Genomic DNA, 17,471 nt, shown 5'->3' on the forward strand with positions numbered 1-17,471 from the left:
AGGCAATCCCCCACTTATCTCACCTGCAGGGTCCAATCCGTGGGCAGCCTCTGAGAACACCTGCTGGATTGGGCCTGCACAAAACAGCCAGGGCCCTGCTACTACTCAGAGCCTGCCCAGAGAAGCAAGAGCCTGGTGGAATTATTCACTACTCAAAGACTATTGATTGTATTAACTTTATGAATGTTCTATATATCTTTATGGGCTTGTTAGTGATTGTATTCCTGGCTTAATGGGTGAACTAAAGATTGTTTCCTTCAGGAACTAAAGACACTGAGGAAGGGGGGTAATCAATGCAAATCCCCAATACCAAACCAATGCAGGTAGCAAGCTTTGCCTCCTAGGGAAATAGCATAGGCTGGTTTGACCTAGTTCAAGAGGCTTCAAAAGACAAAGGACTTAAAACTGCATAAAATATCAGCCTTGACCTGAGGAGGGCTCCACTGGCTCTCCATCCGAGAGCTGACAGACATGAGATTGTGACCAGAAACAGGCCCTGTGGGAGGACCTGAAGTTCTTTCAAACCTGCCAGGGTCTCCCAGTGGAAGATGGTTACCTGGTTCACCAGTAGCATGTATACATAGTTCCTCTGAAACGCCTTTGTTCTGAATACATAGTACTTTGCTTTATGAGACCTGCCTGGTCACTGAATAACCTTGTCACTAACTGCAGGAGCTGAGCTGAAGTCAGACTTGCTGAGATGATCAGTGAATCACAGAAGTCTGCAGACTAAGATGCCAGGGTCTGGAGGGAGTGAATCACAAAATTCCACCCTGAGAATGGTGATAGTTATAGGCCTGAGACCTAAGTGAGGTGCCCAGAAGGAGGCCATGAGGGGGTCAGAGGTGCAGTTAATTCAGGAATTGTGACATGGGGGGGGGGGATGTCTCTAAATTACCACAAGAGGGCTGATTAGTTGTGATGTGGACACCTGCCTGATAGAGACTGCACTTAGGCACCAACCAATGTCCTACAGACACTAAACAGTTGCTAGAGATAGCGAGAAAGCCATCACCAGAATCTGAGCTGCAGCTGAACCCAATGCATGAGAAGCAAAAGACTGAGGGGAGGGACAGCTCAGTGGCTTGAGCATTGGCCTACTAAACCCAGGACTGTGAGTTCAATCCTTGAGGGGGCCACTTAGGAATCTGGGGCAAAAATCAGTACTTGGTCCTGCTAGTGAAGGCAGAGGGCTGGACTCGATGACCTTTCAGGGTCCCTTCCAGCTCTATGAGATAGATATATCTCCATATATTATTCCTACACCTAAAGGCAGCAGGATGGAGGTGTTTTTTCACAGTGGCTTGACTGGGCAGGATTGGACTATGGCTGGATGACAGAGGTTCTCTCCTGCTGTTCTCATCAATGCAGAATGACCTAGTGCTAGCTATGTTTAGAGCACTATATATATATATATATATCACTGTCCACAATTGCTGAAATAAAATTTTCTTACTAAGGAAATTAGTGACACAAAAATCACTTCAGCTAGAAACACAGCAGTTTACAAAAATAAAGTTTAATAGCATCTTACATCTAGATAATCCACTGAAAATGCTTTTCACAATGAAATGTACAAACCCTGAATCCAAACAGGTAGATCTAGCCAATCACTGTTAAACAGTGCCATTGGCTTCACAGATCTAGTGAGCAAGACAAGACACATTCAAAATCAGCCAGGTTGACCAGCATCATCTCACAGACCTTTTGAACCTAACTTAAAGTTGAAAAAAAACCAGTTTACTTGTGGGAAAGTGAACAGATGACACTGAGAAATCTTTCTTCAACACAAAATCCTATCCAGCTCAATTTACTTTAGATTACAGTTAGTTTTAGAATCCATCGTATTACCCATTTACTTCCCTACTGCCTTGGCTTGTGAATAATGGTACACATACACACTTCCGTCTTTCTGTCCAGCCAGGAGACAGGAATCTGTGACTGACCACCTGACCAAAGACCAATTCCCATCAGCGTTTGGTGGAAGTAGAGCAGTACATTGGCCTGAAAATAAGTCCCACACTGCAATTGCTCCAGATGTTAGCACAGCTGCTGCAGAGACACCCTTCACTTCGCCTTCAAGGTACCTAAAACCAGGCACAGAACAGTTAGTACTCTGCAGAGTTTCTTCATATAAAATGTTATTACACAAGATTTTAAAGGTTTTATTTCAGATTTGTTGAGTGTAAAAGAAAAAAAAAGTCTTCCACATGGAAAAGCCTCTTAAGGAGAAAGAAACCTATTACAGCGTAAGCCAATTGTAAGAAACTAAAATATACTGAAGTTGTAAGTTGTTTTCATTGCATTTGACCAGGAGAGGTAGGAGACAATTGTTAAGCGTTACCACATTCTAAAGTGTCAATCTGCAAACACACAACTGTGTAACTTTTCTTATGCATATAACTGGAGGATTGGAGACATTGTCTTACTCTCCAGATTTAAGATCTTGGAAAAAGACAGCAGGTCACCTAGCTCCATATGGCAATCTAATACTAAGTAAATGTACTTACATCTAGAGGTAAGACCCTCAAACTGTTTTAAGCATTTACAGTGTTAATTTGCCTAAATTTTCCCAGAGGTTTTGCCTTTGGATTCAGAAATTACAGCTTCAGTTACAGAATCTCTCCTCCCACAAACATCTTGTGAAAGTAAATAGAGTGTGAAGTCTGCAAGGGAGCAATTCCCTGGCTTGAACACAGGGCTTTCTTCTAAAGAGCTCCCTTGTGCGCCAGGACACAGGGAGCTCAGAGGTTAGCTCACAGACATGTGCAGGAAGCAGACAGGAAATGGGCAACACCCTCACTGTGATCTGTATATACAAAGGTTGAAGTGACTTATCACAACCTCACTATCATCAGCTAGCAAATGGCCCCTCACAGCTTGCCAGCTTTTTGGCTCTCCCACGGATTCCTTTTATCATTTAACGATTCCTGGTCTCTGCTTAAAAAAATAGTCTAAGAAATACATGTGCATTATTCCTGGGATACTTGCCTTCCGCTGTGTCCAGAGGGGAGAGAGAAGAACATTACCCCAGTGCTTCTGGCTGTTTTGGGATTGAACACTCTCATCCGGAATGCAGGGTTTCCACAGAACTCATTCTCTTTGGCATGTGGGTGACTTAAAACAACAAACAGGAGGCCCTGATTTACAAAGGAAAAATACGTCACTAGAGTGAATGTTAAGAGAAAAACAATAACAAGCTGTTTTTTTCCAATCAATCATTGGTAAATTCTTTCCTGTAATCAGAACCCCATGTCAGCTGATGCTGTAAGCTGTAAGAACTTACCACTCCTGGTATTTATCAAATTAAACACAAACAAATGCAGGAGCTGCTGGGAGACTGGTTGATTAGGATTTATTTGGTGCAGTGGAATGACAGGTCAGTGACACAATGAATTTATGCACTTCTTTTTCAGCTCAGAATAGCTAACATAGAATCAGGATTAACTCACACAGAAAATAAGTTTGTTGGTCTCATCTAGTCATTAGTCATTTGTTCACATAACAAAACTACTGCACAATTAGACATGACTGGGAGCTTCTGCTTAAGGCAAGGCAAGGCCAGGCTGAGAATCAGATCTTGAAGAATCTCCCACTGGTCTGGCTCAAGCCAGTGCTATTAATCCATACATTCATAAGCACTAAATTTACACACCCACAGGATTAAATGTTCACTGAGATGAATCCCAGTCAAGAATCCTAAGAATGCAAGTGGGCAGAGCATCCAGGAATCATGGCAGAGGTGCTAATGAATGGGAAGATCCATCAGAATTAGAACCAAGATTTCATACACAAATTTGTGTGTTTAGATCCAGTTCTGAGTGTTTGGGGTATGTATAATTATTAAATAATTGTAGCATTATAAGGATGAGGCTGTGCCATCACCGTGGCCGGAGCTAGCCATTAGTAAATTGAGAAAGATTAACTGTGCAATCACACCAATCAATGATAGTTCTAAAACACACATGCACAAAATGTTTTGGCAGCTGTTTTTGAATCTACTGTGGCGTGTTACTCTTTTGCTTACCAATATATCTGTGAAAAGGACAAGAAATTGAGAAAAGTGATTCCACCTCTTCCCCACAAACTAACTTCTTTTTCCTTTCATTTTCTTAGTGGACCTGAACACAACATGTCCTTAAATCCAGGAGCCTCTTTTAGACAACTATGCCTTTGAACCCCAGCCACAGGCACTCATGGCACAAACAGAATGACACCATTTCACATACATACAGAGTCAGAATAGGCGCGATGGCAGATTGAAGCAGGATAGGAATAACCAACGTGCATCTTTTTCAGAATCTGGCCAGTTTTCAAGTTCCTGCAGAAAATGGAAACAGGTAATTTGACTGTTTTATAATCCTCTTATTTGTATTTATTATTTAGACTGCAGTAGCACCAGTGAGCAAGGCACAGGCCAAACAAACGACCACTCCAAAAAGGTGGTAGACAATGGGTCAGGGAAAGGGATGCCACATACAAGTGCCCTGAGCAGCGCTGGGACGGCAGCACAGCCCGTTAGCTATATGTTTATCTAGATTTATAAAAACTAATCAGAAAAAAAGTTCTGTTCCAGGGCTCTAGGACAATGGATTTAAAAATAATTAACAACTTAAGGACAAACCAGCAGCAAACTCCACCACATAGGATCTGTAACTAGCTAATACAGCCCAAATCACTATACATCCTCTCCTCCCACTGTATCATCCCACAAGCAACGGTCCCTCCCCAAAAGCCCTAGTGATACAGTGTAATCTCAGAGGAAGCCACTTACCAAACAACAAGGCTGTTCACTGCAGTTGTGCCAACCAAAGCGTCTCTAATCCCTTCTACCTCAGCAAAAGCCAGAATGGTTTCTTCTGGGGGCATCAAAGTCTGCCTCTCATTGCTTCTGGGGAGAACATGAACATAAACAGTAGATGGGGAAAAACCCTCAGAATTCAATACACAAGAGAATGGTTCACAGGCAGCAATATTCCAGAAAGGACAGCATACGATCCCCTCGGCACCACAGATACCACATCCTGAGGGCTCTCCCATCCCCATACTGAAAACACCACAAATATCAGACTGCTTACCTTCCTGCCTCCGAAACTGACATTATCTCGATCTGCTGGTCTTGAAGTGTCCCACTACTACTGACCAGCCTCCTGTTTGTCAGACCAAGAACAGCTTTTATGTTCCCGGTTTTCACTAGTGACTGCTTTAAGGAGCCGTCTTCAGAAGAACAAAGCAAGAGCCTAAACCAAATCAGAACAGAAAGCTACATCATAATGAAAGCGAAGGAAATGGAACCGAAATCTGGCCTTTTGTAGCACACAGAAACGACTGTGTTTCGAAGTGGTCACACCTGCACCAATGGGAGGAAATAAGGAGTAAGAGAATCCTTGTAGATAGTTGATTTTTTGCCTTTACTCAGATATTTTCAAAAATGCTTTAATATTTGCAAAATCACTTAAAACTGACATATCAGCAAGAGACTACTTCAGCCTCTGGGCAAGAGAAGAGGGTCAAGTAACACAAAATTATCTGCAGTCAAGCTGGAGAAATCAGGTTGGAAATGTTCAGTCTGCAATAAAAACCACACCCCCAGAAACATTCACCTTATTTCTCCAATCTCCAGATCTCCCAAGGCAACACACACAAGATTACAGACATCTGGCAAGGGAACAATTTGTATTACTGGAATCTGTAAAGGCAAAGGACAGGGATTTAGTTAGGGACACCCATAAGCTCCTTCTCAGTTTGACTTTCTCCCCATTATCAAGAAAAGACTGCTCTGTTTGCAGGACTATGACTTATTTTCTCAGTCTTCAAAAGAAATAGTTAGATACAGCAAAGAATCAACAATCATCAAATCTGTCCTTAACCTAAACAAAGAGGCAATGATCTTTGGGGAGACAAGAGGAGACGTCAAAAGAAGTTGAGGAATTTAAGGACATAAAGAGGACACCAAGAAGTCATGTTGCTGTACAATCAACATCCAGTATGTGGAGATCTTTACAATTGTAAATAACTAAAATTTAATATGAAATTGAATTGTTCAAAATATTTGTGCCAAATTCTTAGTTGGTGCAAATCCAGTTGCTTAGCTGACTTCAATGGAGCTACACCAACATGTGCCAGCTAAGGATCTGGCCCACTAGGTATAAGAAAATGTACATTTCCCCTTGTGAGTCTACAAGTTGTGAGTGTCTTTGGAAGTGACCCAATACTACTAGAAAACTGCCCCAAAGTGAAGAAGAAAGTCCTGTGTACTCTACCTCTGTAAGGCACCAGGTGTACACCTTTCTCCACTGGTTGGAAGCCAGAGGTTTCCACAGGGAGATGGAAGTCTCACAAGCAGTTATGATACACAGCTCTGTGCAGCCAGCTGATTCCCACCAGACAGTGCTCACATCCACAGCACAAGAACTTGAGGGGTTCTGCTCAAAACAAAACAGTGTTGAAGTTATTCCAACTAGGGATATTCAGCCTGGAGATTCAGGTTAACTCTTGCATGAAATCACTTCCAGAGTGCCAGTGTGATAGAGATTTGGAGTTGCGGGTTAGTGCCTTAGATTTTGACTTCGGAGTCCTGGCTCCCAATGCCAGTTAGGCCATACGGAAAATGAGTTTGGTGGTTTCATCCTAGAAGTAATGGATATCTATCCATCCACCCACAGCACAAAACCACCTGCCCTTTGTACACAACAGAGAGTCTGCAAAGGTGGATCCAAGACCTGAAACACAAGGGGCATCAGGGCTGAGGTACAGTAGCCAAGCTGTATGATGAAGCTTGCACAGCACCTGCTTGTACTCAGTACTGCTATTTGCCTCATTTTCACAGGCGAGAGGTGAGAGGCTACAGATAACACAGATCACATAGGATCACTGTAGACAAGGTTTAATTTTAAACAGGCGGCAGCAGTTTTCTTCATCCCTGTAAAGAAACATTTGGATCCAACTTTATTATTTTTGGCTAGTTGTGCAGGGTTTGGTTCCAAGGCCTAGAAATGACCCAGCTTCTGCAAGTTCCACTGGAGCTTTAGAGTTCAGTGGACTTCTCCACAGCTGTCACTGCCCTGCCCCCCAACTGTTCTCTACCCCCTACAAGACATAAAAGGCAAGGGGGACAGTGAGGAGAGACCATGTGAAAGGGAGATCTGATGGCTCAGCTGTGCAAACAACCCCAGGCCATGTTTGCCTCACTTCTGGAACACAAATGCATCAAACGCCAAATTCAGCTCCAAGCAGGCATGAATGTCAGCGTGCTCTAGACCTAACATGATTGATCCAGTAACAGCAACTCCAAATAATCTTCAGAGCTGAAGGGAGGAGGACATGAGAACAATGAAGCACTGCCGCCAGCCACAGTCTGCAACGCTTGGGGAAGCAGGAATTAGGCAACCATTTTCCCTGAGGCTGAACAGCAGTGTCTGCGTTCTGTCTGTTGATACATCTGCAGTTGTTGAAACACTTCACTGTTTGGGATTTTTGTGTGCGTTTGCTCCTCAGTTATACACAGATGCACTGGAGTTTGACTCAAGCTCTCTAGTTGCTTTTTGTGAAAGACCAAGAGGGGACTGACTGATTATGGGCAGAGTCTATTTTTTTTTTACTAGTCTATTTTGTTTTGCATCTTTTATATTCATTTTATTGTGCTTTTATTTAGACTTCAGACTTCAGACATTTTAAAAGTCTCAGTAAATAAAGAAATACTTTTTATTTAAAAACTCCATTTGTGGATGTAACTCAAAATATTATTCCCCAACCTTTAGCTTTGAGGTCAGTTGCAAGCTCCTGTCTCTCAGGTTGTCACTCAGTGCAACGGCCAACTGCTCGGCTGTCAGTTTGTTCTGGACAAACAAAAAGCATGGACTGATTAAATACAATTTCAACAAATTATGCTCCACATGTACCAGTGCATGTACAAAAGAGCGCGCTCACTCGACATCAGATTGCTGGACAGCAGCTTTAAGAACATCACTTTTGTACTAGTAAGTTTTGGAAAACAAGAGATTGTCTCCCTCTATGAATTTTCTTTATACCCACCTCCAAACCTCCAACCTCTTGTCTTTTAAAAACATCATTTTTCTAATGCTTTGACGCTACTCTGTCTCATTATTAGTAGCTCCTTTGCCACTCTTGCAAATACAGAGTGGATCTCTTTCTAAAAAGGAGGTTTTGTCTACTTTCCTCTGCTCCCAATTTATTTTGTTCTAATTTTATTATAACTAACTAAATTTCTGGGAAATTTAAGTTAGAGACTCTACCACAATAACCAAGAAAAAGTCATTAGAATCTGCAAAATACTTGAAAATTCAACCTGTACTTTCTTCTTTATTTTTAATTGTGATGGTTACTTTTAGTGTTTGTCTCCCCCCCCACCCCCCGACACACACACACTCTTCTCATAATACTACTCTACCCCAAAGAACAGATCCCTCTCCAACTTCCTGGTTGTCGGAGGTTTGGAGGTGGGTATAAAGAGTAACCTTGTTTTGTTGACCACAACTCTAGGTATAGTTACTCCTTCCTTTCTCCACTCCCATCTATTACACTGACTGTTTTGTTCTCTATTGCTGTCCTTACAGAGTTCCGGCCGAGAGCCTTTCCTAAGGCAGGTCGGCTTTGACCAGGGGCCCAAGAAACATTCTGCTCACTGGCGTGGTTAGAATTTACCTCCCATAACTAGCAGCAAAGTCCACAGTTCAAGTTTAAGCAAGGGGGATTTTGAAGGATTTGCTCTGCTGCAAGGCTGGGATGGCCTGGACAAACAAACATTTACAAACAGGCAGCTAAGGGAAACCACTGCCTCTGGCTGCACACAGAGCTAGCATGCAGAAAGGCCTTGTCCCTGAACCTGAACAGATTTTGGGAAAGACAGACAGAACCACTGCCCTGATGCTCCCTGCTAGCGAGTCTCTGCTTTTACCTCTGCACTGCAGCACTCCTTGGAACCATTCCCTGGTTGCTGATACTCTTTGAGGGTGACAGCTTCATCAGACCTACAGTCAGATCCTGTTCTGCAGCTATCTGAGTGCAATGCACCTGTGGAGTTATTACACTCCCTCCCATCCACGACAAGACTGGCTGGTTCTTTGAAGAGATTCATTTTCACTTGCAAAGGAAGTACAGAAAGTGTGTCAGGTAAGGTCTCATTGTGTACCAGTGACAGGATAGCTGGGGTTGCACCCAGGACAGGGAAAGCAGGTGTGTGAATCTGTGATTCAAGCTGGTTGATTACACCAGCTGAGACTGTACTTGCCGGAGTTAGCAGCAAGTCCCTTGGAAAAAGCTCCTTCTTGTGCAACTGCCCTTCTAAGTGAGGCTGTTTAGGTGACATAGTCTTTGAAGGAGAAATAAAGCTATTTTCTAGACTCTTCCCTTCTGTATTCACTTGTTTAAGTCTCATGTCCCCTAAAGTCACAGTGTCTCCAGCACTCTGCAGCCAGTGTTCAGACCCTGAAGGAACAAAGGGCTCCAGCTGTTTCACTGTGCAGGATTGTAGTTTCTCAAATTTAAGGAGCTCAAACTCCTCATCGGGTAAATGAAAGTCTTTGATGTCCAGCTTCGAGGGCAGCCACTTGACACTGAGCATCTCATTCTGGAAGTGAAAGGGCGGATCGAAGGCCATAGGATCCAGACCAAGATGGTCTAGAGGAGTTGGACCTTCCAAGTCCATCTGTTGACTGCGCCCTCTTTTACCTGGAAATAGGAAAGCACGATAATACAGAACTGAGAACTTAGAAGAGAGACGGTCACATCGTTGCACAAATACCCAGCAAACATGCAATTCTCTTCTCTCATTTAATTTAATGTATTAAAACAAAGCTTCTGTCTATTTCACAATAGAAGTAAGATTTCCCCAGAAACACATTTTGGGGCAATTACTGCACTTCTTGAGGCTGCTAGAATTGACTGCACTGCTAGCTATTTGTTTAAAAATGCTCCCTCCCCGCAATGATTTTTGTTTCCAGACTTTTGATTGTAAGCTCCCAGGGGCAAGGGCTATCTTTATCTGTGCTTTGGACAGTGCCAAGCACTTTGTAAGCACTTTAAGCATTGTTGATGCCTGGATACTATGGTGACTGGTGTCCTAAAAAACTAAGAGAGGGGCACATCTGTGCAAATCCCATCCTTGCACGCACGCACGCACTGAGTAGTGTAAGCATGTGACTCATGCACACCCTGCTCCTGGCCCAAGTATTTTCCACACAGTTCCCCAGCCATTTCTTCTTATCTGTTTCACAACAGTGAGCAACCAAGGCCAAGCATGGGAGGAGAAGCTTAAGGATTATAGAAGGCCCAGAAAATGAGCTTTTGGGGTGTTTATTTGCTGGAAATGCTCTCCTCAAATGTTCTGACTCTAAAATATGGAAAACAAGAGAGGCCATATCTGCAGGAGGATCAACCACAAAAAGGTACTTTAGAAAAAGGCACTTCAGCCAGCAAGAAGACAGGACATTTAGGTAGCAAAAAAAAGCAGGAAGGGAAGTTTAAGGAAAAAAAGAACCAAGGCTAGGCTAAGGACATACTGGAGCCAGGGTACTAGCCCTCTATGGTCTTTCCCTCTCCCCAATACTTAAGTTCTAGCTTTAGGGAACTCTCTGATTTTTCCAAGCAACAGTTCAGTCAGGTACCTTTAGATCCTTGCCTCACTTTACGTTTCACAGAGGAACTTGGGATATCGTGCTGAGGTAGAGATTCTTTAACTGTTGGCAGCTGCTCAGTCCTGCAGACTTTCTGGACACACTGATTCTTAATGTGTCCCATTGGCTGTTTATCAGCCTGACTCACGTTTACATTGGCTTCCAGATCTCGTGTGGGGCTGGGGAAAGCTTCATCCCATGGATTTAGGAAACTATTTCCTTGGAGTGGATTTTGAATTTGTTCTAATGGAGGCTGATGGCATTTGCTGAATGTTTGGCTTCCATCAGGAAGATCAGCCTCAGTTGGCCATATAACATCTGTCATTTCCGCTTCTGGAGCCTCATCAGCTGTAGGGACGAGCACCCTTGTTTTGCGTATAGGTGTCCTCTCAGGGTCATCCTCACAGTCTTCCTTTTCATGTTGAGAATCATTTGACAAGAGATGACTGTCTTCCTTTAGCACTGTGAGATCTGAAGTCTCAGGACGTGCTTCTGACCCATTCAGTGCAGGTCTGCAGGTAGAACCCGATCTGCCCCTTCCTCTCCTCCAGGATTTTCCCTTAGCTTGTTTCGTACTAATAACAGTCTTCTGAGAAAGAGAACCATTGGAGGTCCTGCTCTCATCTGAGAGAGGGTGAGATTTCTGAGAACTACTTGAACTCACTGGGTCACTCTCTGCACCTAGAAAAGGGAACAGAGTGCCTCTGGCCTGCACATCACTTCTGGCGGTTTCTTGGGAAAGCTGATCTGAATTTGAATTTATCTGCTTTTGTTTACTTCGCAGCCCTTTCCTCCTCCTGCCCAACTGGCTGAGAATGACAGCCTCCAGGTCTACTTTCCTCTGGCAATTAGACATTCGCCGAGTTGTCCTAACATAATACTCTACAGGAAAGAGAAGTCCTTCAATCATTGTGCAAGAGTTCAGTGCATTTTCTGCTGCAGGAGGAGTCTTCTCTAGGACAGGCGACCCTGCTTCAGTCAGAGCCTCTTGATTCCTCAAAGGTTCTTCAACATCATCCAGAAGAGAGTCAGTGTTCAGAGGTCTTGAGCTATTGGTCTCATTGTGGTTTCTTTCTTTATGGGGTCTGCTTTCACTAGTGCTAGGGTTGCTTCTGCCTGCCGGGGATGATTGATTATCTGTAGTTAAATCCAAGGCCTTACACAACTCTTCCCGATCCATTTCGTTTTCTATAGAGGCAAGTTCTTTTCCTGTATTCTCAATGTTTTCAAGTGAAACAGGGATATCACTCACTAACCACTGGGGCAGTGGCTCACAGCTATCACAGATGTCCTCAGCACATGGAGACACAGGCTGCTGAACGTTATTGCCACCCATCGACATGTATGAAAGTGGTTTGGGGACACTCAGAAATACATTTTCTTCAGGCATTTCCTGCAAATCTCCTACCTGTGGATCTTGAGGCGTTAAACCTTTTTCTTCCCTCACAATGACCGGCCTGGGGGCCTTCTGAATTTTATTCTTGGTGTTTGAGATGGTGTTCCTCCCCTTGAATACTGGTGATCCAGGCTCCTCTGTACTGGCCATTTGATTTTCCAATGTTTCCCCAGCACTGATTGGTGGCACTTCACAAGCTGATTCTCTCCCCTCTGAGACCAAAGTTATTCTACTCCTTGGCAGTTGGTTTTGTTTCTCCTCAATAACAGATCGCATGAGGCCAGAAAGGATATTTTCTGGGTCACTATTTGTGCTTTCTGCCAATGAATTTTCCTGCAAGTTAACTTCACTGTTGAAGAATTCAGGCTCAAGTTTAAACGTGACAGACATTTTTTTCTCAGTGCCTGAGTCAGAACAGGTATTGGTCTGTAACCTACATGTTCCAGGTCTATCGCAACCATTGGGAGACTGTTTATCCATCAGTTCTGTGGAGACAAATGCAATTTGTGAAGAGCATTCCCCGAGAAGTGTCCCACTAAGACAGGAGGCAACAAAGCAGAACCAGAGACAATTTTAGCAAAAATGGCAAACTAAGGGTTCTGCAAAAATTATTCCACCGACATTTTATATTTCAGACAAGAAAATAAAGCAGACACACCATGTGATGCTCAGTTTACTAAGCATACACCAAATGAATACATGCTTAATAAGCAATGATGCTTCTAGAAACTAGGTGGTACAATGTGTTAATCTACTGGTCTTTCATCTCTGAAGACCTTTCTTGTGCCTGAAAAGGAACTGAGATGGATAGTTTCATCCTTATCACTATCAGGCAAGCACAAACTTACCAGCACAAATGGAAGACTCTGCCCAACACTAGAACAGAGGTGGCAACACCAGGCTCAAGAAGCACTGGCAAATGGGGATAGGGCTGTAATTAGGGATGATAGTGTGGGTCATGATTTAGGGGTATTGTCAGAGCCACATATTGTGTGCCAAGGGCTAAGGCAACAATTGAATAAAAGGGACAATTCAAGTCAGAATTTTCAGGAGTGTTAGCAGAGCTGGGAAGCACCCTAGGACTGTGGTATCACATTGTGCCACAGGTCAGGACTGAGGTGATTAGGCAGAAGTAGGTGGTAAATCAGAGTTGGCACCTAAGTCTTGACATGCAACACATACTATGCTATATTACACTACTTCTATACTATACTGAACTAACAGAATTCACCAGGCGTTGGATTGTTCACCCACTAATAGGGAATGTGAGCTGGGTTTAGACCATCGTGAGACAGGTTAGTTTAACTCAACTGTAGTGTGGGATCACACAGCTCTATTCATAAAGACAAAAGGTTAAAGAAAGAAATAATCATGTCTCAACAGGTTATATTTTGAACTGTTACCTGTGGTATTATTCTCCGTTTCCTCTTGCCTAAGCAATCGATTTTGTTCTGCAACAGTCTTCTTAACATAATTTTTAACCCTCTCAGCTCTTTGTGCACGCTGTTAAAACAACAACAAATCAATGCCTCAGCATTTCATTGTCTGCAGTTTTCTGGTTTTTTTTAAGAATAAACTTTATCTCCCAAAATCTGAGCACCTTTCACCAAATTTATCATTCAGAAACACAAGGGTCAGGCAAACCTAATAATTCAGGGTTAAACTATGGTGCTTACCTACCTGTAACCTGTTGAATGTTTTGCTGTATTCTCTTTTCAGGAAGGCTAACTTTTCTTTGAGCTAGAAAACAAAGATGAGACATCACAGACATTACATGATGCCTACAGTAAGTAAAAACTGAACCAAGGCCTAGAATTGTGCAGTGACATTTTACACCTAGAAAATTCATACACCCAGACACTCAAGCATCTTGAGAAATATTAAGGCTTCATAGCTCAAGACCAGTGCTTAGTTCTCAGGCCTCTGTCCCAATCTTCTTATTCACTACTCTGACCATGTCAGACCATCTTCAAATCCCTCTGCTAGTCTCCTCTTGCCTCCCATACCAAGCCCTATCTTTTTATCCTCACCTACAAGGCCCTGGACAATGCCATTTCTGCCTGTACACCTTCTTCCTCAACACCCCATCACATCGGAAACCTTTGCCTCTTCTTGCCTTCAGGTCTTTCTCCATCCCACACCTTCTACTAGGAACTCTCCCCCATTCTGAGTGCCAAAGGGCATCCTTCTCTATTAAAATATCCCTTTACAAGCAACTGCTTCTGTGAGGTATTTCAGCAATAAGCCATTGTGTACTGTAGAGAAACTGTAGTAACTCACAATTGAGATCTGAATTGTTCCATTATAAGGCTGATTTTTACACATCCAATTGCTCAACTCTACCTGAATTAACAAAGCCATCTGAAAATTACCCTGCAAGGTCCAATGGAAGGGTAGAAGTTTCCTGGGAAGCTTGAGGACTGACTGAGGTATTCATAAGATAACAGAGATCCAAACATGAGGTGGGCCATCTTTCTGAAATATTTCCTAATACTGTTTTGCCCCTTCACAGCTCAAAACCAGCGTGCGCTAGAAGTGCCAAATTTGATTTGTTGAGCTGGTCTCTTTAATAATGAAGAAACCTTCTGTCCTTCTCCTTAGCCCCAGTGCCCACACAATACAAAGGCTTGGGCTTCAGAGTTTTCAAACTCTGAACCAGCCAGAATGGCAGCCTCTGAAACTGTCACATGTAGTTCCAAGCATCCTAAGGCTCATGTTAAAACTGCCACATCATGTGCACCTTAGGATGTCCTTTGCCCAGGCTGCAAGCAAATTTCACATAAATATTTTCCCATGTTAAGCCATAATGGGCTTAAATTGCCAATGGTCTTAAAGCGCAGCAAGGGTGGTTTAGGTTGGACATTAGGAAAAACTTCCTGTCAGGGTAGTTAAGCACTGGAATAAATTGTCCAGGGAGGTTGTGGAATCTCTATCATTGGAGATTTTTAAGAGCAGGTTAGACAAACACCTGTCAGGGATGGTCGAGATAATACTTAGTCCTGCCATGAATGTCAGGGGCTGGACTAGATGACCTCTCAAGGTCCCTTCCAGTCCTACAATTCTGTGATAATTCTGCTGTGCTTTGCTTCATTCATTCATTGAAAACTACCACATTAGTAGTTCACAGTTGTCCAGAATAATCCTCATACCCTTTAGAAACCTGTAATGGGTATCAAAGCATCTCATGGTTACATGCAGTGTTGTAGCCTTGTCGGTCCCAGCATATGAGACACAAGGTGGGTGAGCTCTGACCAACAGAAGTTGGTCCAATAAAAGATATTATCTTCCTCACTTTGTCTCTCTATGAAAGCATCTCTGGCATTTAGGTACATTTTAAAATTAAGGAAATCATACAGAAAAAAACCTGTAACCAGCAGTTAAGGTAGGAAATAGTGATTATGAATTACTTGTTGGGGGGTTGGGGGGGAGCCCTTAATAGTGTAGTTTTCTCACAATAACACAAGTGGGAGAAAGTCTGGGGAGTCAGAGTTACAGTTACACTTGATCAATCATTAAAATATACAATAATGCACAAATTAGGTCAACTAAACCTTAATACAGCCCACAGTAAAACCAAGAGACAATCCTCTCCTCCAATAACAATCTACATTGACTCTAAAAACTGAGAAGTGATCTGACTAAATTAGCTTACTTGTGTTGATGGGCTAATTGGACTCCAACAATTCAGTGGGAGCCAAACATGTATTGTCATATTATGAGTCTTATCACAGACACCTGCCTAACATAACTGGGGCTATGGACCTCAAGGTCTGGAACCAAAGTTAGGAAGTTTACAGGGAAGTAAGATATACATGATTCCATGTCATCTATCTGCCATATATGTACAAATCTGAAGCCACGCACTCCAGTTCCTTGACTCCACAGGCAAATATACATAGAGCATACTTAAGATTTACTAAAGAGCTCACCAAAATGTCTCTCTTACAAGTAACATGTATAGTTAGTACAGTACTAGGAACACAGGAAATTTTTTTTTTTACAGTGTATTAGTTTTATTTATACATTTCTCAAAAGATGAATGAGCCTTTACCTCATTACCCTCATCTATTAATTGAGCACTTAGACAGTAAACATCTGTAAATATGTTACAGTATTCAGTATTCTTACAGTTATAGGCACGTATACCTTTGAGGAACAGTGGGGGCAATTTCCCCCAGTTTCAACCATGTCAAATATCAGTTTTAGAATTATACAGTATTTCCTGGATAATTATATGTGCACTTTTTTGAGCGCTGAATGATCTCTTTTTAGATATTCTTTGGGCAGAAGATTTTTGTAGGCCCTTAAATGCAGTTTCCTGCTTTCTAATAATTGGATATTTTATTCCTCTTTCAGCATAAAAATATCCTGGAATCATCAGCCTTTCCTGTACATGTGTTTTCTGAAAAGTTAGCAAGACTCTCTTACTTAACTACTGATCATTATTAACAACTTTAGCTTAAAGGAATTTTTATATTTGCTTGAGAATTGAATATCTATTTACAGGAAGTACAGTTTTAAGTCAGGGCCATCAGCCTGGGAACCATCCATACTTGTATCTTGCTCTCTGTGATTTACAGCCAAACCATGCTCCCCTTTAAGTCAATGGGTCTGCAGAGGTGAGTGAGGCAAGTGGGATTGGTCCATACACCATAAGGTTATAAGAACATAAGAATGTCCCTACTGGGTCAGCCCAAGGGTCCATCTAGCCCAGGTTCCTGTCTTCCAACAGTGGCCAATGCCTGGTGCCCCAGAGGGAATGAACAGACCAGGGCAATTATCAAGTGATCCACCCCCTGCTGCCCATTCCCAGCGTCTGGCAAACAGAGGCCAGGGGCACCATCCCTGCCCAGCCTGGCTAACAGCCACGGAGGGGCCGATCCGCCAGGCACTGATCTAGCTCTGTTTCAGCTGGTTCTCCTGGGGGCGGGGGCCAGCATCCCCCCCCCCGGGTGCACAGAGCCGAATCAGAGCCTGGGCAGCGCGTTACTGCTCACGGGCCCTGCCACAGGAACCACCGCAGCCAGGGCAGCGCCCGCACCTTTTCCTTCTCCTGCCAGGTAAGCGCCTTTCCCGCGGGGGGGTCCATGGCGAGCATCGCCGGCCCCTGGCAGCACCCAGCCGCGGGCGGGGGCCGGGGGGGCACCAAGCGCCCCAGGCCGGGCGCGCGGTTCTGGGCAGGAGCCCAGGCACGGCCCCGAGAGGCCCCGACTGCGGGGAGCAAACGGGCCTCAGAGGCCGGGACCACGGCCGGGCCGGGCCGGGCCGGGCCTGGCTCCGCTCGCCCCCCGCTCCCCGCCCCAGCAGCTCCCGACGCGCCTCAGCCTCCCATCCCCGGAGCGCTGCACCAGGCTGGGGGCTGAGCGCGCGCCAGCGGGGAGTGACGACAGCAGCCAGTCGAGCTCGGGTTGGTCGGCGTGGAAGGCACGTCGCAGAGCGTG

General features: G+C 43.8%; 1 protein-coding gene across 3 annotated transcripts; it reads right to left on the reverse strand.

The window, feature by feature from the left end:
- Nucleotides 1-1,500: 1,500 nt before the first annotated feature.
- Nucleotides 1,501-17,370, reverse strand: PALB2 (partner and localizer of BRCA2). 3 transcript variants are annotated; one of them, XM_039490774.1, is made up of 13 exons: nt 17,072-17,370; nt 13,711-13,770; nt 13,434-13,533; nt 10,626-12,515; nt 8,918-9,690; nt 7,755-7,838; nt 6,264-6,425; nt 5,604-5,689; nt 5,079-5,240; nt 4,775-4,888; nt 4,234-4,321; nt 2,992-3,140; nt 1,501-2,087 (listed from the first exon to the last, which is right to left on the reverse strand). In XM_039490774.1, exons 1-13 carry the CDS (start codon nt 17,126-17,128, stop codon nt 1,856-1,858), a joined length of 3,957 nt encoding a protein of 1,318 aa, XP_039346708.1. In that variant the 5' UTR covers nt 17,129-17,370; the 3' UTR covers nt 1,501-1,855. The 3 variants fall into 3 exon arrangements, with proteins under 3 accessions (XP_039346708.1, XP_039346707.1, XP_039346710.1); XM_039490773.1 differs by having other exon boundaries at nt 4,775-4,891; nt 17,072-17,369; XM_039490776.1 differs by lacking the exon at nt 6,264-6,425 and having other exon boundaries at nt 4,775-4,891.
- Between the last annotated feature and the right edge of the window lie 101 nt (nt 17,371-17,471).

This window comes from Mauremys reevesii, linkage group 10, assembly GCF_016161935.1.
Source record: "Mauremys reevesii isolate NIE-2019 linkage group 10, ASM1616193v1, whole genome shotgun sequence".
NCBI classification, from domain to species: domain Eukaryota; kingdom Metazoa; phylum Chordata; order Testudines; family Geoemydidae; genus Mauremys; species Mauremys reevesii.